We start from the raw sequence: 27,720 nt of genomic DNA on the forward strand, positions 1-27,720 counted from the left end.
AAACTTCCTGCTAAATTAAAGAACTTATTCAAATCCTCCAAAAGTCCGATCCTCCCCTGGCCCACCCTGGAGTATACTGTATTTAATACATCTGGAACCTGCCTTATATAGATGAAACTGGATGCACAATTCCTATCTGGAAAAAGGAACATAAATGATGCATTCAATTTAATAACTGTGGTAAATTTGGCCTTTCTGATCATGCCCTGAATACTCTATATAGTTGACTGAAAAAGGAACTGTTCATTACATTACGTCATACACAAACATGGTATGAGACAAATTTAAAGAGGCCTGTGAAATTGTAACCAACCACCCTAAGCTTAACAATAATGGTCTGAAAATCCCACGAATATGAATGGCACATATTCCACCAATATAATCCTTTGTTCTAAGAGGTCATTATAAATTAGAACTGTAGTACTCTAGGATCTTAGCCTTAATATATGTTATGCTAAATTATTGATTAGGCCACCATTATTGCTGTATTAAAAATATTAAAAGGTAATATGAATTTGTTTAATAATTATTAAAGACTGCAAAGCAAAATTTGAATTACAGCTTGCTAAGTGCAAAGATTGATCTGAAAGCTTTATAGATTAAAAAAAAAATGATAGAAATGAATTAAGCATAACCAACATGAACTTATTCTGTTCCTTGATTTAAGAATGAAAATCTTATGTTCATTTAGGATGCCATTACTCATTAGATACTCTGTTGAACTTATTTTCAAGAAAGTGTACATGGGTGTAGTAGAAAATCATATGAAAACATATGATTAATATAGAAATTAACAATATTTTATAATTAATACAGAACACTGGAGAACAGTTTTTAGAATATTTACTGAAAAACTTTTAATAGTAAGTAAGCCCATATTTCATAGTTTAAAAATATATGTACATAAAAAGGCACTGAGTGGGCAATTTATTTCATATACAATTATGATACAATATATAAATACATGCATGTGTGCTAAGTAGTTAAATTTTTATCTGAATAACTAACTTATTCCATGTTTAGAGAACTCTAAGAGCATAATTAACATCATCTACACTAATGTTTAATCTTATTTTCTGAAATAAATCATTTTTTCCATTATCTATGAGGAGGATTCTGCAACTTCCAAGTTGTCCACATGATGCAGATAAGTCTGATATAGTTGGAGGAGCAAAACCTATTAAAAAAATACTTTTTTTTACATAGATAAGAACTATTTTATCTGCTAAAATAATGCAGTATCTGTTCATTATTTAAAATATTTGATTCTATATAATCAATATATGTGTGTGCTTAAGAAGGGGAATAGTAAGCCAATTTGCAGCTCTTCTTGCATGGATAAAACATAAATACTGAAATATTAATGAAAATTGTCTATTAGAATGAGAATAGATAATTTGGATAATAGATCATTATCGAAACAAAGATTAAAATATTTGATTCTATATAATCAATATATGTGTGTGCTTAAGAAGGGGGACAGTAAGCCAATTTGCAGCTCTTCTTGCATGGATAAAACATAAATACTGAAATATTAATGAAAATTGTCTATTAGAATGAGAATAGATAATTTGGATAATAGATCATTATTCAAACAAAGATTAATTTATTTCATTTATAGCTAACATGATTATCTTGCTTTTTACAGCTGAATGGATTTGCCCAGGATGCATGCACACACACACAGAGAGAGGTTCAAATCCCTTCTGTGACAGTAGGAACTTTATTAGGTCTTTCTTCAGTCAACACTAAGTTAGATATGCTTATAAATGATGGAAAAGCTTCTCCTCCTGCAAAAAATGTGAATACATAACTGACAGCCACAGCATGCTATCTATAGGGTGTCCCAAAATTTACGCAAGATTTAAATTTAGATATAATACACATAGCAAACTGGAATGTAAGAGGAATAGCATATAAAGAAATAGAATTAGACCAGTTATTAAATGAAAGAAATTTTAAAATAGCACTGAAACAAAAAAGAAATTAAAAGGAACTATGAGAACTGAAAATTTTAATGTGATATACAGTGGAGTCGACAGAGACCAAAGAGCACAAGCAGGAGTCATGATTTGGATTCATAACTCCCTTTCAAAACAGTTAAAACATTATAAATTATGGAATGAAAGAATAACAGAAGCTAGAATAAAAATAGATAGAGGCTATTTAACAATAATTGGTTTATATACCCCAGAAGAAGGAAGAGAACAGGAGAATATTGATTTTCATAATCAGCTACAAAACCTATATAATAAAATAAATAAAAATGATTACATAATTTTAGCAGGACTTAAATGCATGAATTGGAAACACGAAAATTAATAATAATATAGGAATACATGGAGAACACACTCTAAACAGAAATGGTAAAAAATTGATTGACTTTGTAGTTTATAATAACCTAAAAATAATGAATTCCTTCTATAAACATAAAGACATACAGAAATATACTTGGGCAGCAAGAGGATGGAAATCAATATTAGATTACTTCATATTAAGTGAAAAGACATCAAAATTTTCACTAGATGTTAGAGTTCACAGAGGATATGAAATAAGCAGTGACCACTTCCTTGTTAAAATAAAATTAAGATTACCACCTAAATGGCTACAAGTAACAAGAACAGAAAGAAAAATTGAAACATTTGTTTATAAAACTAGACTATTGAATGACATAAATGTACAATGGCTATATGAACAAAGAATTAACCAATATCTAGATAAAATAAAACAAAATGAATAGAAATAGAAATAGAATGGCTTAATATAAAAACGATAGTAAATGCAGCAGCAAATAAAAGCTTAGGAAAGACCAAAAAATTCAATAAAAGAAAAAAACTGAAGATCTGGGATGATACAATCAAAGAAATAATCAAAAAGAAAAAAGAAGCCTATCACAAATGGTTAAACAGTAAAAGATTAGAAGATGAAATAGAATATAAAAGAATAAGGGCCATAGTTAAAAGAGAAGTCAGAAAAAGACAGAGAATCATGGAACAAATTTGTTTCTAATTTAGAACATGATTTATATAAAATAAGACCCAATGTATATAAGATTTTGAAACACTTAAATGCAGATACCAAAGAAAACATAAAATCAAACGCTGAATTGATAAAAGAATTTCTAAATTACTACACAGAACTGTGGACAGACAAATATTTTAAAAAAGACAACTGGCAAACAATTAACAAAAATGAAAAGGAAATAACTGAAGAAGAATTAGTAATCAGCCTGAAAGAAACAAGAAATGGAAAATCACCTGGAGAAGATAAGCTAGGTTCAGAACTATAAATACGCAGGAACAAGATTCAAAGAAAGACTCTTATTATTTTTAAATAAAATTTACTCAACTGGTATCCCCCCAATAGAATGGAAAAAAGCAATTATGATTCCTATCTTTAAGAAAGGTAATAGAGATGACCCTAAAAGCTATAGAGGTATCAGTATACTAAATTCCTGTTACAAAATATATAGCAGAATGTTAAATAACAAACTAATGAAATATTCCGAAAACTTTATTCTAGAAGTACAGAATGGATTTAGAAAAGGACGATCATGTATAGACCCAGCCTTTTGCCTAAAATTAATAATAGAGAAAAGAAGAGAATATAATTTAGAAACACATATTGCATTTATTGACTTTGAAAAAGCATTTGACAAAGCTAAAAGAAACATGAACATATTATTTAACATATTAAAAGAAAGACAAATACCAAATAATATCCTAAAAGCTATCACAAGTATATATGAAAATAATCAAATACAAATAAGATTAAATCACAAGCTATCATATACAAGAGAGATAAACCAAGGGGTTCAACAGGGATGTCCCCTCTCAGCAACTCTTTTTAATATCTACTTAAATGAAATAATAATAAAATGGAGTAAAAAATTTACATCAAGGAATTAAACTTTCACCCACAGTTAACTTAAACACTCTCCTCTTTGCCAACGACCAAATAATAATTACAAATTCTGAAGATAACTTACAGAAAGCTATTTTAAATCTAAATGAGATATCCAAAGATTATGGTATGATAATATCAATGGAAAAATCAAAAACTATGGCCTTTAAAGGACAAGATCCAGCAAGAACTAAAATAGTAATAGATAACAATATCTTAGAACAGGTGAATTCATTTAACTACCTAGGATGTATGATCACATATGAAAATGAAAAAGATGTAAACGTAAAAATTGCAAAATATTTAAAAATAACAGGTGAAATTAACTCTATATTTAAACCAAATCTAGTTCAAAAACAAACCAGGTTAAAAGTATACAATACATTAGCCCTACCGGTCTTAATGTATGGAAGCAAAATCTGGACAATAAAACAAAATGACAAACAAAGATTAACAACAGCAGAAATGAAGTTTATGAGAAAAACTGCAAAGTATACCCTATTTGATCACAAAAGAAATGAAGATATTATGAAAGAATTAAACCAAGAACCAGTAATAGAAAAAAATTAAAAAATATAAACATAAATGGATGGAACACGTTCAAAGAATGAAATCAGAAAGATTACCAAAACAAGCCTTAAAGTACAAGCCATTAGGAAAAAGAAAAGCAGGACGTCCTCTTAAACGATGACTTCTAAGGCCGGAACAGGCCATGTTAGGCCTAAATCCTTGATACGTATGATGATGATTTAAATTTAGCGCCATTTGTACGGTAAAGTGTTGCCAACGAGAAAAAAAAGACAGCGTGACAGCTGACAGTTCAGGGTTATTAAAAATGGAGCGCCACACGAAAGAACAACGCATTTTCATTGTTGAGCAATATTTTAAAAATATTGATGGTTTGGCAGCTACAGTTTGCAATTTTCATACGAAATATGGTCAGAATAGTGATTTAACTTCATCAAATGGGAGAAGATTAATTAAAAAATTCAAGGAAACTGTATCAATTAGTGATCTTATACACTCTGGCCGTCCTTCAACAGAAAACATCGAAGCAGTTCGTGAGAGTGTTGCTGAGAGTCCAGGAACATCAATTCGGCACCGTGGTCTTGAATTGGGCATTTCGAGAAGTTCTCTACAGTGTATTCTCACGAAAGATTTGCACCTTTATGCTTACAAAGTTCAATTGACTCAAGAACTGAAGCCTACTGACCACACACAGCGAAGAGAGTTCGTTGAATGGATTATTGAACAACAACAAGTGGATGGTTATTTTTCGAGCAAAATCATCTTCAGCGATGAGGCTCATTTTCATCTTCATGACTTCGTTAATCGACAAAACTGTCGCATTGGGGTTCAGAAAATCCACGAGTGATTGTTGAGAAACAAATGCATCCACAACGTGTCACTGTTTGGTGCGGATTTTGGGCTGGAGGCATCATCGGTCCATTCTTCTTCGAAAATGCGGCTGGTAAGACAATAACAGTTAATGGTGCTCACTATCGCGACATGATAATCCAGTTTTTTGTGCCTAAATTGCAAGATATGGATGCGGACGACATATGGTTTCAACAAGACGGTGCCACATGCCATACAGCCCCGAGAAACAATTCAATTACTGCACGAGTCATTTCCTGGTTGTGTACCCGTTTTGGTGATCAGAATTGGCCGCCCAGATCATGTGACTTAATGCAGTGGACTTTTTTCTTTGGGGTTTTTTTGAAGTCTAAGGTTTATGCCAACAAGCCCACGACCACCTATGCCTTGAAGGAGGAAATTAAGCGCTGTATCAATGAAATTCAGCCACATTTATGCAAAACGGTCATGGAAAATTTCGACAAAAGAGTGCGTATGTGCCAGCAAAGCCGTGGAGGTCATTTACCCGATATGCTATAACATGCATAACCATATACTATATACTTTATGAATCAATAAGAAATTACAATTTTTAATTAAAAACCTATGTTTTCTATCAAAATTACTTCTTGTGTGAATTTTGGGACACCCTGTATTTGGAAAGAATTAACCATCCTACCCTATTATACAAAAAGTTTGTTTACAGAGGAAATTAATTTGGCTGTGTTAGCCCATTTTGCTATTTCCATTCAGTAAGCCAATATTTACAAATGCATTATATTATTAGTTTCAGTGATTATCATAAACAGGGCTCGACAAATGCTCGCTCTCTTGCTGTGGCAAATACATTTTCCCAGCTAGCAAGTAGCTGCATGGACAAAATATACTTGTTTTATTTAATAAAAAATAACGTTTTAAAACAATCTTTTGGTGTTAAAAAACACAGATACAGCACAACTAATCACTTTATGGAACTTCTTATTTACTATTTTCAGACATGCGTTAAAAAAAATGGGGATCTTGGGCAATTACATTTTTTGCATGCCGAGTTGTATAACTTTTGAGGATTAACAAAGCAGGTAAATAATAAATTTCTGTGTGTATGAAGAACCTAAAGGTATAGGTAAATTACTGAATGCTGCATAACTGGAGAAAGATAGAGTATGGAAGTGGATGAATGAATGTAGTAAACATTAAGAAATCTTAAGGATTATAAATATAAAATAGCATGATTAAACAAGATAATATAATGTTTTACAGGAGTGTGTATGGAATGACTAGTACATTTAAATTCAGTATTTAATAAGACTTCTTAAGTAAGGCTCCACAAGAGTGGAAATAAAATAAAACTGTATCCTCCAAAACTGATGTAAAAATAAAAACATCAAATCATAGACCAGTGCCGTTATTTGAGTGGTGATTAACTCAGAAGGCAGCTGAATGCATAAGAATACAACTCTCTATGGAGAACAAAGAATGAGTTTGTTAAAAGACCTCCTTTAAGGTAATATGGTAACAAATTTTCTAGATGGCAAAGATGCAATCAACATGACATTACTAGCTTTTGCAAGAGCACTCTGTAGATCCACACTAGGCAAGGAAGATAACTAGTTACTCATCATCATTGGCTTAACAACCCTTTGAGAGAGTCCTAGCTTTCCTCAGAAGCTTCTGACACTCCTCTCTATTTTTTGCCTTAGTCATCCAATTACATTCCCAAATAGTTTTGAAGTCTTCTGTTGCATTATTTCATCATCATCAAATTAACTATTTGAGAGAATAGTTAATTTGATGATGATAATCGTTGGCTTTTGAGAGCTCCTGAAAAGATTAGTAGTATTTTGTGTAATAATTGGCAATTTTACTAGAATTTTATGTAGTATTGTTTGCGTTTGTTTCTTGGTGTATCTGTGCAATTTTTGTGTGTTTTCTGTGTTATTTTAATTATTATTTTAAAGATAAGATAGCGTACATATGGTACCGATAAAAAAAAAATGGTGCCAGGTCGCCATGTTTGTTTAAGAGTTTTGATGTAAACGAATTTATGCAATGTGCTGTCTGTGAGATGTATGCTTTGTGAAGAGCGGTGGGAGTCTGGTTAAATGGTGAAAGTGTAAGGAGAATGAGAATCTCAAGCGTGTTTCGGGTGGCGAGAGTGATATTGTTAACGATAGTCAGAATGTAGAAAATGGCGGTGTGATAGAGAATTGCGTGGTAGTGCCAGATAGGTGTGAGAGCGTCGGTGAAAGTGTAAATGAGGGTAGAAATACAGAACGAATGGATGATTTGATTGATAATGAAAATGGTGAGATAAATGCGAGTAATGAAATCGCATGTTTGAACAGAGCAATACACAGAGCAAAAAGACAACTGGAGCGTATGGAAAAATGTGTGATGAATATACCAACTAATAAACGGCGAAAGTCTGTGACAACAAATAATAGAATGTTCGTAAACGTCAATATAATGAAGGAACGAGTGCTGTATGGAGATTCGCCATTAAGAGGTGTGTTAGTTGAGAGTTTGACGAAATCATACCAGCCGGGTGCAAACATAAAGGACGTCAGCGAATCTATTCGAGTGCAAAAACAGAGGGTGAAAGAGATGATAATCGTGGCAGGAACAAATGATTTGAGGGAATTACTTGACGTAGCAAAAGAGAAGAATGAGAGAGTTAGGTTGGTGAGTATTTTATCGTGGTATGACAGTGAAGTGTTTAGAAGGAGGGCCATAATTGCCAATGACTTTATGCGTGGGTTATGCATGGAGAGTGGTGTGGAATTTGTGGATGTGTGGAGTGAGTTCGATGGGCGAAAGGATTTATATGAGATGGATGGGTTACATTTGAATGGAGTTGGTGTAACGGAGACTTGAAAAAGTGTTGATGAATGATGTGGAAGTGGATGTACAGACTCAGGGAAATGATTTATTAAAAGGGGTGAGAGTAGATATGCAGACTTTAGGGAGGCAGTTGAGTGTATGAATGAGTATAATATGCCCAAGCGAGTACAAAGGACAATAAATCAGAATGGGATAGTTAGTATAAGGCATCAAAGTAGTGGTGGGACTAATGGGCTTCTGCAATTCATGTACACTAATGCTAGGAGTATTAGGAACAAGAAGGAAGAGTTTTTGGTCTTGGTTGGCACTTCCAGGCCACAGGTTGTTGGTATTAGTGAAACATGGCTGACAGAAGATGATATAGCTAGTGGGATTGAATGCGACGGGTATAGCGTGATCAGGAGTGACAGGGTGAATAAAAAGGGGGGGGAAGGAGTGTTATTGATGATAGCTGATGAATTGCAGCCAAGGAGTATAGAAGTTGAACTGCAGGATAGAGAAAAGAGTACATTTGAGGCTGTTTGGTGTGAGAGAGAATCTAGCAGAACAAAATATACAATTGAGTGCTGCTATAGACCAGGTGATGGAATAGATGGTGGGGATAGTATGCATAGGCAAATAGAAGAAATGAGTGGAAGGAGGGTAATTATTATGGGTGATTTCAATTATGGTAACATTGACAGAAGAGAGGGCACATGGGGGGAAGGAATTGGATTTTATGTGGTTATTAAGGGACAACTATCTGCGGCAGCATGTAGCGGAAAATACCATGGGGCAGAGAGTGCTTGACCTAGTAATTGCAACTGAGAATGTGGCTGTAACGAAGATGTTGCCACCAATTGGTGAGAGTGACCATAAGGTCATGACTTGGGAGGTGGCTAAAGGAGTGGAATTTACAATTAAGACAGGGTACATGTGGAATTACCGGGCTGGTAAGTACGGCAAGCTTAGGTGTGTGCTTGGCTCAGTGCCATGGCATGTAAAACTGCAAGGGCTGGATGTTGATAGTGCATGGGAGGTGGTTAAGAAGTGTTTGCAGGAGGCAATGGTTGACTGTATACCAAGAGTCCGAATAATAAATCAAGTAGGGGTTAAATGGATGAATAACACTATTAAGCTTGAGCTGCAAAAAAAGAAACAATTGTGGAGGGAATTTAAGGAGAAAGGTGACCAGCAGGTGCAGGAACAGTATAAAGCTCAGGCCAGGATGGTAACAAGGGTGGTAAGAAAAGCAAAAGCGGATTACGAAAGAAAATTGGCCATGCAGGCTAAACAGAATCCCAAAGAGTTTTTTCAATATGTTGCAAGTAAAAGGAAAAATGTTCATGGCAGAATGATCTTAAAAAATGCTGAGGGTAGGGAGGTAACCGAATCAGTTGATATAGTGGAATTACTGAGCGAGCACTTTGCAAGAGCATATCATCCAGGTGGTGACATTGCAGGAATGGAAGAACCAAGAGCTTATACTGGAATTGTGATGAATGAAGTAGAGGTAACTAGTCTATTACAGAACCTCAATGTCAATACATCTGTGGGATTGGATGGTATACCAGCTCGTGTGGTACGTGAAGCAGCTAAAGAATTGTCAACACCCTTGACCATTTTGTTTAATTTGAGCCTCGGGTCTGGGTCAGTCCCAAGGGGATGGAAAGAGGGGAAAATAGTTCTGCTGCATAAAGGTAGTTCCAAGGCTGCTGTTGAAAATTACCGGCCAATCAGCATAACAGGACTCATTATCAAGTCTTGGAGAAAATAGTCAAGAGGAAAATGGATAGAAGAAAATGGGATACTGTATCGGGGACAGCATGGTTTTGCGAAGGGTAGGTCATGCCTCAGTAACTTGCTCATGTATTATAACACAGTGACGGCTGAACTGGATAAGGGTAATGGGTTTACAGTGATTCTACTGGACCTTGCTAAGGCCTTTGACAGGATACTACATGGAATTCTAATCAGTAAATTGCAGCATATGGGGATGGATATAGGGTTGGTGAGATGATAGGAGGATGGTTGACTGAGAGATATCAGAGAGTGGTTTATTCAGGAGTAGAATCCACAAGACGGCCAGTAACTAGTGGTGTGCCACAAGGATCTGTTCTTGGACCACTGCTGTTTAATTTGTTCATTAATGATATAGGAAAGGATCTGAGAGGATCAGTTTATTTGTTTGCAGATGATGCAAAGTTGGGTAGGGCAATAGTGAATGCAGACGATGTCAAAATTTTGCAAGAAGATTTGGACAGATTGGAGGTCTGGGCTAAGGAGAATGGATGTCAATTTAATGTGGCAAAATGTAAGGTTATACATTTTGGGGTGAAAAGATTAGCAGCAGATTACTACATTGGTGGAATTGTACTCTAGGAAATTGATGAGGCATGAGATTTAGGAGTGTTGGTGGATAAGGAGTTGAAGTTTAGGGGACACACTGCAAAAGTGGCCAAATCAGCTCATCAAATCACTTGGTTGCTGAAGAATACGTTGACAAGCAGAGACAAGCAGGTTATAGTTCTTCTGTCGAGCCTTGATAAGACCCCATCTCGACTACTGTGCCCAGATTTGGTCACCTAGGTTTCTTCTTGATGGGGAGGAGGTTGAGAGGATCCAGAGGCGACTGACCAAGATGATAGCATATCTGTGGAATGAACCTTATGAGAACAGGTTGAGGATTTGTGGGTTGCAAAAATTAGTTGATAGGCAGAGGAGGAGGGGAGATATGATTGAGACATTCAAATTACTGAAGGGTTTCTATAAAATTAATTCAGAAGATATTTTTGAGAAAAGGGCTGGTTGTGGGAGGACTAGGGGACATCCATGAAAACTGGGCAAAAGTGTGGTTAGTAAAGGTGTTAGAGCTGGGTTCTTTACTTTTAGAGTGGTGAATGAGTGGAATGGGCTGCCAGAGTTTGTGGTGGATGCTGTGACAGTGAATAAGTTTAAGGCGAGGTATGATAGATACTGTATGAATGTCGAATAGTTGTGATGAATATGATTTGATCCTCCCTCGATGAGTCTAATGACTCCCTGGAGTTGCCTGTAATAATAATAATAATTATACTTCCATCTAGTTCTTGGTCTTCCTCTAGATCTATTATCCTGGGTTAGAGTGAAAGACTTTCTTTACTGTCTTCTTAGAACTTCCATTCTTATTAAATGTCTAGCCCATTGAAGGCGACCAATTTTTATGAATGTAATAATATCTGGTTCTCTAAACAAATCATACAATTCATTATTATACCTTATTCTCCATTCATTTTTCACTTTAATGGAAGATTGGGCAAGTACATTTTTTGCATGACGAGTTGGATTTTGCATAATATGACGAGACCTGATCAGACTTTTGAGGATTAACAAAGCAGGTAAATAATAAATTTCTGTGTGCATGAAGTACCTAAAGGTATAGCTAAATTATTGAATGTAGTTCACAGTATTTTCCTTTCGAAAATACTTAATCTTCTTATATCCTGTTTGTTCATGCTCCATGTTTTCGATGCATATACTAATACAGATCGAATTAAGGTTTTATAAGTCCTAAATTTACTTTGAAGAGTTAATAGTCTTGATTTTATGTCTTAAAAGTCCATGATAACATCTATTTGCAATTGATATTCTTTTTCTAATCTCAAGGTTTGCATCATTATCATGACTGATCATGAAACCTAAATATATAAAGTTTTCCACATGTTCAAATTTATAATTTCCAATTGTTATATAAACCTAATAAATTCATGTTATTATTGTTGGGACTTGAAACCATGTATTTAGTCTTTTTTTTCATTAATTGTTAGAACCATTCTTTTTGCTGAGTTTTCCAGGGAGATGAATGCCATCAGCATATGCCAAGACCTGGACTGATTTTTAATAAATTGTATTTGTTCTCTGTATTCCAGAGTCCCTTAAAGCCCTCTCTAATGCTATGTTAAACAACAGGCAAGCTAATGCATCTCCTTGCCTTAGACCATTTGTTGTTTCAAATTCTTCTGACAAATCAGATTAAATTTTAATATGACATATAGTGGATTTCAATGTCATCTGAACTAATTGAATTAGTTAAGGTGGAGTATTCAATTCCATCACTGTCAAAAATAACTGTTGCCTACCAACAGTGTCATAGGCAGATTTAAAGTCCATAAATAAATTTTGAGTAGTTAGTTTGTATTCACATGTTTTTTGCAATATTTATCATAGCATGAACATTTGCTCTCATGTTGACCTGTTTGATCTAAATCTACATTGATAGCTTCCTATTTCTTTTTCAATATATTTGAACAGTCTATTATATAAGATATTAGAGAATACTTTGTATATTGTATATTTAAAAGGCTAATCCCTCTATAATTAGAGCATTCTAAGTGGTCTTTTTTTTTTTTAAATATTGGACATATGATACTAGTAGACCAGTCTTTCGGGAGAACTTCGTTCAACCTTACATAAGCCATTAACTCATGAATTTGTTTGAGGCATTCTCTTCCTCCTTGTTTCAATAGTTTTGCCTGCAAATTATCAGATCCGGGAACATCCGCACACGTTGCAGGAAGTACAAGTAGCATTCTTTAATTTAGACTGCTACTGTACTTCTTGCAACATGGGTGGGTTGTTTCTCTATACCGTTACTATTATGATTAAAATAGTGATATTCATTGCTACCATTATCTAAGATTGTTTCTTTAGATAAAATATTTTTAAAATGCTACTGTCATCTGAGCAATATATTGTCTTTATTGTTTATTATATCAACATTTTCATTCCTGCAATATTGTCAGTCTAGGCTTAAATTCTTTTCTAGTTTTATTTATCTCTCCATAAAACATCTCGACTTCATTCTTAGTTCTAAAATGCTCCAGCTCTTCCATCTTATGGTAATTCCTCTTTTTTAGTTCTATGTACCTTTTTCCCCTTTACTCTTTCTTCATGATACTCATCAAGAGCAGCTCTTGTAAAATTCTTCTGATGCATCCTGATATAACATTTATTCTTTTCTTCTGTAACTACTTCACATTCCTCATCATACCAATTATCTATTTCCTTTTTATTTTCTTTTATACCTAATATCTGTTGTGCTGACTTTTTAATCCCAGTTACTAAGCAAGACCATCTGTTTTCAATGTTTGACTATTCATTTAAGTCAGAATTCTTCAAATATTCATGTGGTTTATTTGCATATTCAGATGCAATTTTAGACTCCTCAAGTTTGTCACAGTATTATTTTTGCACTTCAGTGCCTTGAACTTTTCTAGCATTAGAAATACTGGCTCGTATTCAAGATAATACATAATGATCGGAGTCGATGTTAGCACCTCTATATGTTCTTATATCTATCAGGTCGAAGACATGTCTCTTGTCAATTAGGACATGGTCTATCTGGTAAAAATATAATTTATCTGGTGAGCTCCAGGTAACTAGTTGTCTATCTTCATGTCTGAACAAAGTGGATATATCATCATCAAATTCCTGATATATATCCTCAAGGTGTGTACAGGATATGATAGTACTACATGAGCAATTACATCATTACTAACTTCCTACCTACAATTTTCCTCCAAATCAGTCTGTTAGTTGTCAAGACTCCAACATTATCAGATCTTATATTTCTATCTTCTAAGGCACTTTTTACTGTATCAATATACCTTTATCTTGGTCTTCCTCTGGGTCTTTTTCCTGTCAACTTGGCAGAGAACACTTGTTTTGCTAATCTTTCCTCTCCCATTCTGCTTAAGTGACCATACCACCTGAGATTAGCTGTGGATGCTAATCTCAGGATGCATTCCTGGATGCTGGCAATGTCAAGTTCTTTCCTAATATCCTCATTTTTTAATATGATTCTCCATTCACAATGCAGTTGATATTTTCACTGTCTTTGTCTTTTTAATGCTGATCTTCATACCATATCTATTACAACAGTTATTTACTTTAGTCAGGGAATCTTGCAGACTTGTAGTGGATTTATTTAGAAATATAACATCATCCGCATAAAGAAAAGAGTTGAGATCGACATCTCCAACTTTGATATCAGGTTTAATACCACTTTCCTTCATAATGTGATCCATATAGATAATGAATAACAGAAGGGATAATGTACATCCTTGTCTGACCAGATTTAACATTATACCACCTTCCTGTACTTCCTTCAATTCTAACTGCTGACTTACAACTCAAATAAAGACTAAGTATTGCTTGATATAATGCTCCATTAAGACCATATAACTGTAGCGTTTCGAATAGCTTCTCTCTTGGCACCTTGTCATATGCCTTTTCCAGATCTACAAAACTTAAATACAGATCTTTGTTATATTTCCATGATTTCTCAACTATCTGTCTAAAGTGAAAATCTGATCCTGACAGCCTCTATTTGGCCTGAATCAAGCTTGCTTCAGCAAGCTTCTCTTCCACAATCCTTCTCAACCGCTTCTCAAGTATACTTGCATATATCTTACCAGGAACACTCAGTAGAAAACTACCTTTGTAATTCTCACATTCAGTTTTATTTCCCTTTTTTATATATGGGAGCTCTATTCCAATCATCTGGAATTCGTCCCTCTGACTAGGCCTTCTGAACTATGCAGTGCAGCCACTGTAAGACTTTTATACCTCCATACTTGAGCATTTCTGGTTGAATATCATCTACTCCTGCTGCCTTTCCACATTTCAGGCTTTTTATGGCTTTTTCTATTTCAAGTATGGATATGTATTCCTGATTGCATGCCTGGTCAGTGTTTTTTTACCACTGTGTTGTCATCACTGCTTGTTTCATTTAGCAATTTTTCAAAGTAATTACTCCATACTTCAAGGATATCTTTTTCTCCTGTTTTCATGTCACCTTTATCATCCCTAATTTCTTTTACAGCACTCTTTCCTCCACTTTTGCTTAGCTAGTTTTACACAGTATTTAGCTTTCTTACGTTTGTCTCTGTATTCTCTAAGTGCACAAGCTGACTTATTTGCCAGGAACTTTTGATATGCTTTCTTCTTTTCTTTCACTGCATCTTCAACTTCTTATGTACACCATGGTATGATTTTTCTATCCTTGCAGACAACCTCACCACATGCCTCTCTGGCTGAATCAATCAGTGTTTTCTTCAGGGCTTGCCACTGTCTCCAAGGTTTGGTCTCAAACTCTTTTATTTTTTCTTGAATAATTGTGTATTTTAGTCTTTTGGCTAGAGGTATCCAAAAATACACACATATCTCAGCATCTGATAAGGTTTATTAAACTAATTTTTTGTTATTATACAGAGTAACTCACCAAATTTTCATGAAGGTCAGTAAAGTTCAATCTGGGCACCTTTTGTAGCTCAACAGATGTCAAAAACGACTCGAGCGCTTGCTAAGTGTCTGCACCTGAGTCATTATTAGAGCAACTTCTACAATAATATGTTTCAAATCATCCAAATTTTGAACTTTTGTACACCAGCCTTTAATAAAGCCTAATGCAAAAAAAAAAAAAAGAAAAAAAAAAAGTCCAATGGAGTCATATCTGGAGATCTAGGCAACCAGACAGTTGGATCTTCTCTTCCAATCCAATTTCCAGGAAATGTCTTGTTCAAAAATGTAGTAACATTTCGATGAAAGAGTGGTGGAACACCATCTTGGAGAGTTAATGTGAAATGTCATACTTGGGAAATCTGTGGCAAAGCAAAGATATGCAGCATGTCAAGGTAAGTATGTCCCATCACTGTGGACAATGATGCCATATTTTGTGCACTCTGAATCAGACATTGTCCCTTTTGGTGTCCCTTTCACTTTCAATCACTTAGTGAGGATTCTCAATACCTCAAATGTGGCAACTGTGTCCTTTCCCACAAAAGTAAAAGATTGATTCATCACTAAATAACAAAAGATCAAGATAATTGGGATTGTTATCAATATGGCTGATTATCTCAGCAGTGAAATCAGCAGAGATTATCTGGCTGAATGTGTTGAAGTTTGTATAGATGCAAATGGAGATGTTTGTGAACAATGTTGTGAGCTGTTGAGCAAAGAATCTGCAATTCATTACTAGCCTGTCTAATTGACTTGCATGAGCCTTCTAGAGAATGACATACACAACCAATCCACAGTCTCATCAGTCACACACATTCATCAGTTTGTGAAACCAAACTTCCAGTCTCTTTTAGAGTTTTATCCCACTGAAGAATCGATTTCGATGTGGGAGGATCCACATTCCATTCCAGTTCTCATCATGCACACCACTGAACACACGTATCTGATTTAAATTCAGCTAACGAAAGCATTCACTGCACCTTCCACTGTGGCATCCACATCTGACTGAGACAATAGCCATTCTTATACTGTTTTTGCACATGTGCACTAGTGACCTTGAAAGTGTGACAAAACAAATCTTAGAGAGATTTCCTATTGACTGAACTTTAGTTTGAGAAAAGATAATGAGTAGTTCTTGCATTATAAGCCACCACATTTGGTTACTTCTAGCTGGACACTCAGTATTATAAAGATATGCATATGGCATTTTAAAAAAGAATATCTATAAAAAATATGTTCAGGACCTTTTCTTTTTTAAGAATATATATATATATATATATATATATATATAAATAAACAATTGAATACCCTTTAACATGTTCATGTTGAGGCAATTAGGACTCTTTTGCCACCAACCTAACCATCTGGCAGAAAGAGAGAGAGAGAGAGTAAAATCACTGTCCCATGGCAATTTTATCCTTGCATATTGGAAGATGTGTTGCACACTGTGATGGGTCTTCAATTGTAACTAAATGTGCATGCAGTAGTGGTGGTAGGAGGGAAACAAATGTGTTTGTTTTAGGATATATTAGAAAACAATAATTGAGGAGAATGCTTTATTTCTTTGATATATTTAAATTACTAAAAGATGTGGATATGTGAATCATTAATGGGCTATATGAAGATGGGAAATATAAGGTTGGGAAAGAACAGACATTAATAGAAATATTTTCATTACTAGAAACAAATTATTAATAATTAATATTGTAATATTATTTGTTCCCAAAATATAAATAACTAATCAATAATAAACAGCAGCTGTATGTTTGGTAGCTCAGTAAATAACTACAGGAAGGGACTAATCCAGTGATCAGATGATTCATCTAGGTGTGGCAGGAATACATGCGGGTTGACGGAGCAACAAATCATCTTGTAAAATTTGTTGTGCTTGTTACACGTATTTATTTCCATATTTATATTTCACTTGATTTTCTAAGAATTTTCCTTTGTTCACTGATGATCAGTATACACCATATATAGTATTATATCTAGAGTATACATAGTAATATATACTTAAATAATTTCCAATTGTCAGGATTACCTGACCTTATATAAATGTCCATTTATATATATATATATATATATATATATATAAATGTAGAAAGTATTTTAACTTGGGTGTACTATACATTAAAGATACCAAGAAATTTTATAAACTTGGTTTTAATCCTTTTTTTCCCAAGTAAGAAACAAGCAAGTAAGCTAAGTTTGCACCTGAAGTATTTTCAAGTCTGAGGCAACTCATGGAAAAGGTGGCATAAGCTCTGATCACTTGCCTAAGTATCCCATAATACAAAGCACAGCTCCTTATGGACATGTATTATGGGAAGGGTCACTACCTAGACCCAGAGGTGGTGATACCAAAGTTGAAGTAATGCATAACTTATATTTACGAGTTGCCATAAGGTGTTTAAACCTTATTAAATAAAAATCTCAGGATGAGAGAAAGATGTAGGAAGTTTTTTTACCTTGGGTATACTATATGTTAAAGATACCAAGAAATTTTATAATCTTGGTTTTAATCCTTTTTTTTTCCAAGTAGCAAGTAAGCTAAATTTGCACCTGAAGTATTTTCAGGTCTGAGGCAACTCATGGTAAAGGTTTTATAAGCTCTGATCACTTGCCTAAGTATCCCATAATACAAAGCACATCTCCTTAAAGACATGTATAATGCTTACATTCAGGTAAATATAAGTTCTGCATTACTTCAACCTTGGTATCACCACTTCTGGGTCTGGCTCCCACTAACGAGACCTCAATAAAGGTCTGGGTAGTGACCCTTCCCATAATACATAGCATTATACATGTCCTTAAGGAGATGTGCTTTGTATTATGGGATACTTAGGCAAGTGATCAGAGCTTATGCCACCTTTACCACGAGTTGCCTCAGACCTGAAAATACTTCAGGTGCAAACTTTGCTTACTTGTGAAAAAAGGATTAAAACCAAGTTTATAAAATTTCTTGGTATATTTAACACACACACACATGATATAACCGATTTACTCTGCTAAGAGATATATTTTTAAAAAAATAGATTAAATGACTATAAGCCAAGAGATAAAAATAGAAAGACTATTATAATTAAGTAGACTGCACAACTAAACTTCTTTGGGTGCATAACAAGAGGAAACTACCAACAAACATTGCGAAAGACAAAAAACATCTATACATTAAGCATTAATGTATTAACGTTTGAAGCTGTTCTGTGTCTCATCATTGTTGGGCATGCACATGCATTCAAGGTCTAACAACTTTGGTGCATATCCAACAATGATGATATACACAGAATAGCTTCAAATGTTGGGAAACAAGGGAGGCCTGAGTGAAAGAGAGGTTGGAGCTGTTGACAGGAGCTTTGATAAAACCATATTGCTGAGATGAGAAGGATGATGGGAAAAATTTGCCATAACCCCTCACAGAAAAAAATAGCCAGAACTCTAAAGAAATATAATTCCTACACTGCTTTCAAACCTCATCTGAAGTTGGCTGTCCTTATCTGCTTTCCTAAGGATGCACTCTCTCTTCTTTCTGTTGCAGGTGTTTTTACAAGGTTTCTTGTTTTTACAAATGATCATATTATGGATAAACTGGAAGATCTGCCAACATTTGCCTAGAATAACACAAGAAATACATCTGCTGCCATAACCATGGTCAGTTGAGTCTAGCTGACCACTCCTTGGATATCTTGCACAGAATCGAATGGAAAAAACTACTATGCTTCAATACACCGCAACAAATATAAATTTGAAAGACTTTTCTTAGAATCAGCAGCAGAAGATTTGAAAAAGCAACCTAATCTTAATAAATATGGTTGTGTTCAACTTGCTAAGATTTGGAAAATTAATTCCTAGGCTTCCTACCCAACATTCCCTCTCATCAGCCAAGAGCACCCATAAAGGTACCCCTCACAGGACTTCTTTTTCCAGCTCACTGAATAATTTTGTATGTACGAAATACAGGATCCATTAAACTTGTGCATGTTTCTCTGTGCTGTTTTCATTCCACTAAACTTAATGAGTCACACTCAGCCTATACTGAGTTCAAACAGCTACAAAAGTAGCCATTAACAAATTGAAGTTAGACTTTAATTAGAGAAGATTTTGTAGCTACAGTCTAGTTCAAGGCCAGTAGCTACAAAATCTGCTCTTCCATATCTACTTCTCTCATATCCAGATAGTACCATTGGAATATCACCCAATTACAAGGACAATCTTAGCAAATCTTCACCTTCTTCTTTTCAGCCCTTTTCTGTCCACTGCTGGATGAAGGCCTCCTCCAGTTCTTTCCACCTTTCTCTTTTCTTGGCAATGGTTGACCAATTTTCCCTAACAAAATTTGACAATTCATCACCCCACCTTCTTTTAGGGTGTCCTCGGCCTCGTTTCCCTTCTTATGGAATCCAGTTCGTTAGTATGGTGGTCGATCGCTATCATCTTCTCTTCTAGATAGATATCCAGCCCATTTCCATTTAGTCTCTTATGGTGAAGAATGATGTCATTGATGTGTCTGGCTTCTTATCCAGGTGTTTCTCCTCTTATCTTTTAATGCGATGCCTAGCATCAACCTCTCCATTTTTCTTTAAGTTGTTGCTAGTTTATTTGCCAATGCTTTTGTTAGAGACCAAGTTTCACAACCATATATGATTACTGGAAGTATACATTGGTTAAATGTCTTTCTTTTTAAACAGAGTGGGATATCATTGTTTTGAAAAATGCTTTTCAAAAATGCATTCAGTGGATTTTTTCTGAATGCCTGGAGTGCATTCAGAAAAATGCTTTTCTGAATGCACTCCAGGCAAGTTGAACTCTCCTATTTATTTCCTTTTGGAGTCCACACTTTAGATCAATGAGATGGCCTAAGTATGTATATGAAGAGACTCTTTCCAAGAAATTGTTTTCTATTATTATGTTTTTTGGTATTACAAAAATGATTAAAAATGACTTTAGTTTTTTCCTCTGTTTATTTTTAGACCAACTTTTCTGCTTTCATGATATAGGTCTTCTGGAGTGTTTGCAAAAAAAATATGATATCATCTGCATATCTTAGGTGTGTTAAGTTTAAGTTTCTTTATTAATTTTTATACCAAGTTTGTCCAGTTTATATTATTAAATATTTCTTGAAGGACTGCTGTAAAGATTTTGGATAATAGAGAGTCTCCTTGTCAGACACCTTTTTCAATCATCACCTATTACACCAAAAACAGTACAATGCATGGCTTCTCAGAAGGAATATATATAGCCTAAATTCCAACACAAATCATTTTCTCCTGATTTCTCTCCCCAAATGTGCCTGAAACACATGCAGCTAACATCCATCCTATATCACCCCTACACAGAATGTGTAATGTTTGGTCTAGCATCAATGCTATTCCAAAGTAGCAAAAGTTCAGCAAGTGTTGAACATTTGTATAACCAAGTAAGGTATTCCTTTAGTCCCTATGAGCTTACTTCATTTAGAGTTGATTGTTTCTTACCCAAAACACAAAATTTCACATAATTACACATTACTACACCACGCATTATATATGGTGTGACATTCGAGAGAAATGAATGGCTCCGTAATTAAAAGTTATGGGTTTCAAATTACCAGTGCACTAATGAATATGTCACATGTTCAAATAACAATAATTTAAAAAAAAAAAATCAGTAAAGAAATTTTTTATATTACACATATATTTATGCATATATATATATATATATGTTGTGAGGATTATAAACAATAATTATACTATTTCTCCATTTTAATGTGGGAACCCTGCTACCCAGAGACCAATCATAAGAGATAATTTGTTGTTTCAAAGATACTTGTGACATAAGACTGAATGATATAATCACGTAACCACAAGAAAGATATTTATTTAACCAAATATTTCGTTCTGGAAATAGCAGACCATCTTCAGTGGTATTACAAGAACAGTTTAAAAAATACAAGCTAGAATACTAACAATAGATCGTTAAAATTAGAACACGCCGCGTGATGTTATATCACTAAGTATGAAACGGAATATTTTGAAGTAGAAACATGATTGAATTTGCAATTTAAAAAAAAAATTAATTAATGAGTAATCTTGATTAGACTTTCCCAGATTTTTGATATAGATATACAGGCATTACGATTCAGGTTGGGGCATTCGAACCTATAACAGGATCTATGTAAGAGGCGAGTCCTGGAACAAAAGATGCTGTGGTCAGTTTCAATCCTGTGTTGAGCCAATCTAGACTTTTCAGGTTTGTTGTGAAGAATGGATGATTGATGTTTTTGGATTCTTTTTTCCTTGTACCTCTCAAGGAAACTTTAAAATTACTTGCTGACATCTTTCCTCAAGATGTTATAAAACTATTCAATTTCCTAATACATTCTGGATATTTCGTATGTCAAAACAAATTTTATAGCCAAGTAGAAGGAATGGCCATGGGAAGTCCTCTTTCTCTGGCTTTAGCCAACTTTTATTTAGAACATTTAGAAAAAGTCCTCTTTGCATCTATTTTCCCTCAACCATCTTTTTGGGTAAGATATATAGATGACATCTTTACTATTTGGCCTCACAGCAAAAACGCTTTACCTTCTTTTTTAAACAGTATTAATTCCTTGCATCATCACATAAAGTTTACTATGGAATTAGAAGAAAACAACCAGTTATCTTTTTTAGACGTTCTCCTCATCCAGTCACCTTCAAATATTCTTACAACTACAGTATACAGGAAACCAACATTCACAGGTCCTTATATTCTTAAAGAATCCACCCATCATCCATGTCAAAAAACAGGAATTATAAAATGCCTCATCAAAAGAGCCAAAACTAATTGTTCTACTTTTGATTATCTACAGAAAGAACTTTCTACTATCCAACAACATATGAAACTCAATGGCTTTTCTGAAAAAAGTACTCAACGTCTTCTCAATTCTTATAATCCTCCACAAAACAACAAAGTTTCAATACGTCGAGTGCCTATTCCTTATATCTCCAGTATTTCAGAACCTATCGCAAGAATTTTAAAGAAATATGATTTAACAACTACGTATTCACCTATTAACAAATTGTCTTCTCATTTTCCTTCTCCTAAAGACAAACGCTTAACTTTATCTCTTCCTGGAGTTTATCAAATTCCGTGCAACTGTGATCTCTCTTATTTTGGAAAGACTGGACGTTCTCTTGAAAAAAAGAATCCAAGAACATCAATCATCCATTCTTCACAACAAACCTGAAAAGTCAGGATTGGCTCAACACGGGATTGAAACTGACCACAGCATCTTTTGGTCCAGGACTCGCCTCTTACATAGATCCCATTATAGGTTCGAACGTTTGTTCAAGGAAAGCGTGGAGGCCTTGCTCCATCGCCTCAACCTGAATCATAATGACTGTATATCTATATCAAAAATCTGGAAAAGTCTAATCAAGATTGCTCATTAATTAATTAATTATTATTATTATTTTTAAATTGCAAATTCAATCATGTTTCTACTTCAAAATATTCCGTTTCATACTTAATGATATAACATCATGCGGCGTGTTCTAATTTTAACGATCTATTGTTAGTATTCTAGCTTGTATTTTTTAAACTGTTCTTGTAATACCACTGAAGATGGTCTGCTATTTCCAGACCGAAATATTTAGTTAAATAAATATCTTTCTTGTGGTTACGTGATTATATCATTCATAAGAGATAATTCTTATCTTCAGCCCTCAATAAGTTAGAATAGTGGTCACATACTAAGCAATGAAATAATATTACAAGTGGTAATCAAATACACTGACAACGAATGTTAATAATATATTTTCTAAAACTAATTCTTACTTTAGATACAAATCATGATAACTTACCTTCGAATCTGCAGAGAGCAACATGCTGTTGAGTAACTTGGGAAAAAGTTGCTTCTTCTAATCCAGACCTTTGAAATTCAGCAACTAAAGCCTTAAGAAACATCTGTTCTTGTTTAGAAGCTGATCTATAAAAATGCATTAATTATAACATATTAGATTTGTATTGTAGAATTTCATTTTTTGAAACACCATCAAATTCCTGATATATATAACTTCAAGGGATGTACAGGATATTATAGTACTAAATGAAAAATTTACATCATTACTAACTTCCTATCTACAATTTTCCACCAAATCAGTCTATTAAATGTTAAATTCCAATATTATCAGGTCTTGTATTTCTGTCTTCTAAGGCACTTTTTTACTGTATCAATCCACATCATCATCAAATTCCTGCCATGTACCCTCAAGGGGTGTACAGGATATGACAGTACTACATGAAAAAATTATATCATTACTAACTTCCTATCTACAATTTTCCTCCAAATCAGTCTGTTACTTGTCAAGACTCCAACATTATCAGATCTTATATTTCTATCCTCTAAGGCACTTTGTACCGTATCAATCCACTTATATCTTGGTCTTCCTCTGGGTCGTTTTCCTGCCAACCTGGCAGAGAACACTTGTTTTGCTAATCTTTCCTCTCCCATTCTATTTAAGTGACCATACCACCTGAGATTAGCTCTGCTAACACATTCCTGGATGCTGACAATGTCAAGTTCTTTCCTAATATCCTCATTTTTAATATGATATTGCCATTGATGCCATCTGTTCACGCCTCTAATCTTTCTCAGGACTCTCATATCTGCAGTCTCTAGTCTTTGGTTAAGTGTTTTACTTCTGACCCAGCTCTCATATCCATTAGTTAAAGCTGGTTTGAACACTGTCTTGTATACAGCTAATTTAGTGTTCTGACTAATTTCTCTCTTATTCCATATGAATTTATTCAATTGACTTCCCACCATACCAGCTTTGCTGATTCTGTTGTCTATTTCTATATTAATTTACCATCTTCAGAAAAAATCGTGCCTAAGTAGCTGAAATGTTTTACTTGTTCCACAGGTTCTCCATTCACAACACAGTTGACATTTTCAATGATTCTGCCTATTTTCATTGTCTTTTTATTGCTGACCTTCATACCATATCTATTACAACAGCTATTCAATTTAGTCAGAGAATCTTGCAGACTTGTAGCGGATTTATTTAGAAGTATAACATCATCTGCATAAAGCAAAGAGCTGACATCAATCCACCTATATTGTATCCACCTATATCTAAATCTAATCTAAATGTATCCACCTATATCTTTATCTTCCTCTGGGTCTTTTTCCTGCCGACCTGGCAGAAAACACTTGTTTTGCTAATCTTTCCTCTCCCATTCTGTTTAAGTAACCATACCACCTGAGATTAGCTCTGCTAATGCATTCCTGGATGTTGACAATATCAAGTTGTTTCCTAATAACCTCATTTTTAATATCATATTGCCACTGATGCCACCTGTTCATGCCCCTAATCTTTCTCAGGACTTATATCTGCAGTCTCTAGTCTTTGTTCAAGTGTTTTACTTCTAACCCAGCTCTGATCCATAAGTTAAAATTGGTTTAAACACTGTCTTGTATACAGTTAATTTACTTTTTTGACTAATTTCTCTCTTATTCCATATAAATTTATTCAGTTGACTTCCTACCATACCAGCTTTGTTGATTCTATTGTCTATTTCCATATTTAACTTACCATCCTCACTAAAAATCGTGCCTAAGTAGCTGAAATGTTTTACTTGTTCTATAAGTTCTCCATTCACAACGAAGTTGATATTTTCAATGTTTCTGCCTATTTTCATTGTCTTTGTCTTTTTAATGCTGATGTTCATACCATATCTATTACAACAGTTATTCAATTTATTCATGGAATCTTGCAGACTTGTAGTGGATTTATTTAGAAATATAACATCATCTGCATAAAGCAAAGAGCTGAGATTAAATCTCCAATTTTGATATCAGGTTTAATACTACTTTCCTTCATAATGTGATCCATATAGATAATGAATAAGAGAGGGGATAATGTACATCCTTGTCTGACACCAGATTTAACATTTAACCATCTTCCTGTACTTCCTTCAATTCTAACTGCTGACTTACAACTCAAATAACGACTAAGTATTGCTTGATAAAATGCCCCACTGATACCATACAACTGTAGCGTTTTGAATAGCTTCTTTCTTGGTACCTTGTCATATGCCTTTTACAGATTTACCAAACTTAAATACAGATCTTTGTTATATTCCCATGACTTCTTAACAATTTGTCATAAAGTGAAAATCTGATCCTGACAGCCTCTATTTGGTCTGAATCCAGCTTGTTCTTCATCAAGCTTCCCTTCCACAATCCTTCTCAACCATTTCTCAAGTATACTTGCACAGATCTTACCAGGAACACTCACTAGAGAAATACCCCCGTAATTCTGACATTCAGTTTTATTTTGCTTTTTATATAAGGGTCCTATGAGAGCTCTACTCCAATCATCTGGAATTCAGTCCTCTGTCCAGGCCTTCTGAACTATTCAGTGCAGTCATTGTAGACTTTTATACCTCTATACTTGAGCATTTCTAGTTGAATATCATCTCCTCCAGCTGCATTTCCACATTTCAGGCTTTTGATGGCTTTTTCTACTTCACGTATGGATATGTATTCCTAGATAGACTAAATAGTGATCACTTCCAATTTCAAATCCTCTGTACACTCTGGTGTCCTGCACCAGGGAGAAAACACCACTATCAACAATAACATAATCAATGAGACTTTTCTTATTCCTTGCCTCTTCTCTCCATGTGAATTTGTGCACATTTTTATGTTGGAACATGGTGTTAGTAATAACCAGTCCATGTCCTGAGCAGAAATCCAACAGATATTTGCCATTATTATTAGCTTTGCTCTTTTCTCCAAATTTTCCCAAAATATTTTTGTATGTCTGACAATCATTTCCTACTCTTCTATTTAGATTTCCAACAAGGACCAACTTTTCCTTTTTAATTGTCAGTTGCTTTCTCTAACGCCTCAAAAAATTCCTCCACTTCTACCTTAGTAGAACCTTCTGTGGGACCATAGGCACAAATAAGTCTCATTGTCCAGTTCCCCATTCTCATATTTGCCCACATTACTCTACTTGAGACTGACTGCCATTCAAGAAGATTAGCCTCGTATTTTGTGTTGAATACTATGGCTACTCCTTCTTTTCTTTGATTGTCATTGCCTGAATATAACATTTTGTATTTATTGCTCAGAAAGATCTCACCAGTTTTGGTCTTTTTTGTTTCAGTCACCCCTATTATGTCAATCCAGTACTTATCCAATTCCTCAGCTAGCTCCATTTCTTTGCCATTCAGACTTCTTACGTTGATAGGACAGATCTTGAACTCTGGTGATGTTGAGTTGGGGTAAGTTTTAGGATTTGTTCCAGTAGCTGACTTTTCGCTATTTGCCCTGGTTCCCTGGCAAAAACAACAGGGGCCTTGTTTAACAGGGCTACGCTCCAGCTGGAATGAAATTCTGTCATGTTGTATCATCATTTGAAATTTTAGTTTAAGCCAATAAGAATACAATTCGGTCGGCTAAATCTCAAATTGGCAGCCCATCCTCGCCCGTTCAGTATCCTGGTAGATACCCAACAGGTTGCACCATGAGACGGTGAGGATTGGATATTAGGTCAGAAGCCCTGGTAAGTTCTCCCATTCCTTTGAAGGCTATGTAGAGGTCTCCTCTCAGTTATATAGCTTTGACCCTTAAGCACCCCTTTTATGAAACACACACACACACACACACACACATAAAATAATTTTTTCCAGCAACTACTATATTAAAAATTTGAAGTTTCATTCATTGAAAACAATTAAGCATTTCTCTAATTCTCTTTCTTTCCTCCAATTCAGCTGTTTTATTTAAATAATTCTTTTCTTTTAATGATACACTCTTTACACTTTATATGTTTACATTGACATTTTTCTTGATATTACTTTATCTTTGACATTAATATCCCTTAAAATTTAATATGTTGTGTTTCAATACAGGTTGTAAGCTGTCCAGAAGATATTAACATGTGAAGAAGGTAAAATCATTTCACTTCGCTGGATCTGAATGTATTTTTTACAATTTATTCAAAATGTTCATTTCTTTAAAAGACTTTTCAACATATATAGTGCAGCTAAAAGAATAATAAAACATTGAGAAGGATGGAAAAGACCTATGTCTGAGTCTCTCAATGATATAAGCAATATAAAAGCTCTTATTTCATAAAATAAGAGCTTCTTTTTTTTTTTAATTGATGGTTAACTCAAATGGAAGTGACAGGATTTCTATTCCCAGAATTGCGATTTTCCTTCCACAGAGACAAATCAATCTGAAAACGTGAAGTTTTGTGTGTGTGGTGGGGAGAGGTATATAGTAGGCACAATATTTTTCCAACTTCCATTAATTTGAAAAATAATGCAAAAACACTTTTTCCCCCCACTGCAAAACCTGACAACTTAGCTTTTACACAGATTTGT

At 34.5% G+C, this 27,720-nt stretch overlaps 1 protein-coding gene across 5 annotated transcripts in view; it reads right to left on the reverse strand.

Annotated features, from left to right (window-relative positions):
* Positions 1 to 826: 826 nt before the first annotated feature.
* Orc1 (origin recognition complex subunit 1) overlaps positions 827 to 27,720 on the reverse strand; it is a 207,565-nt gene continuing 180,671 nt past the window's right edge. For all 5 annotated transcript variants that reach the window (XM_090416224.1, XM_090416223.1, XM_090416220.1 and 2 more), the window contains 2 exons: positions 23,181 to 23,305; positions 827 to 1,177 (listed from right to left, as the gene is read on the reverse strand). In XM_090416224.1, coding sequence (XP_090272350.1) covers positions 1,020 to 1,177; positions 23,181 to 23,305 — 283 coding nt within the window. In that variant the 3' untranslated portion in view covers positions 827 to 1,019. The remainder of the gene's footprint in view (positions 1,178 to 23,180; positions 23,306 to 27,720) is intronic.

This window comes from Typopeltis vanoorti, chromosome 3 (genome assembly GCF_054136105.1).
Source record: "Typopeltis vanoorti isolate ZY-2024b chromosome 3, IOZ_Tvanoo_1.0, whole genome shotgun sequence".
Lineage (NCBI taxonomy): Eukaryota > Metazoa > Arthropoda > Arachnida > Uropygi > Thelyphonidae > Typopeltis > Typopeltis vanoorti.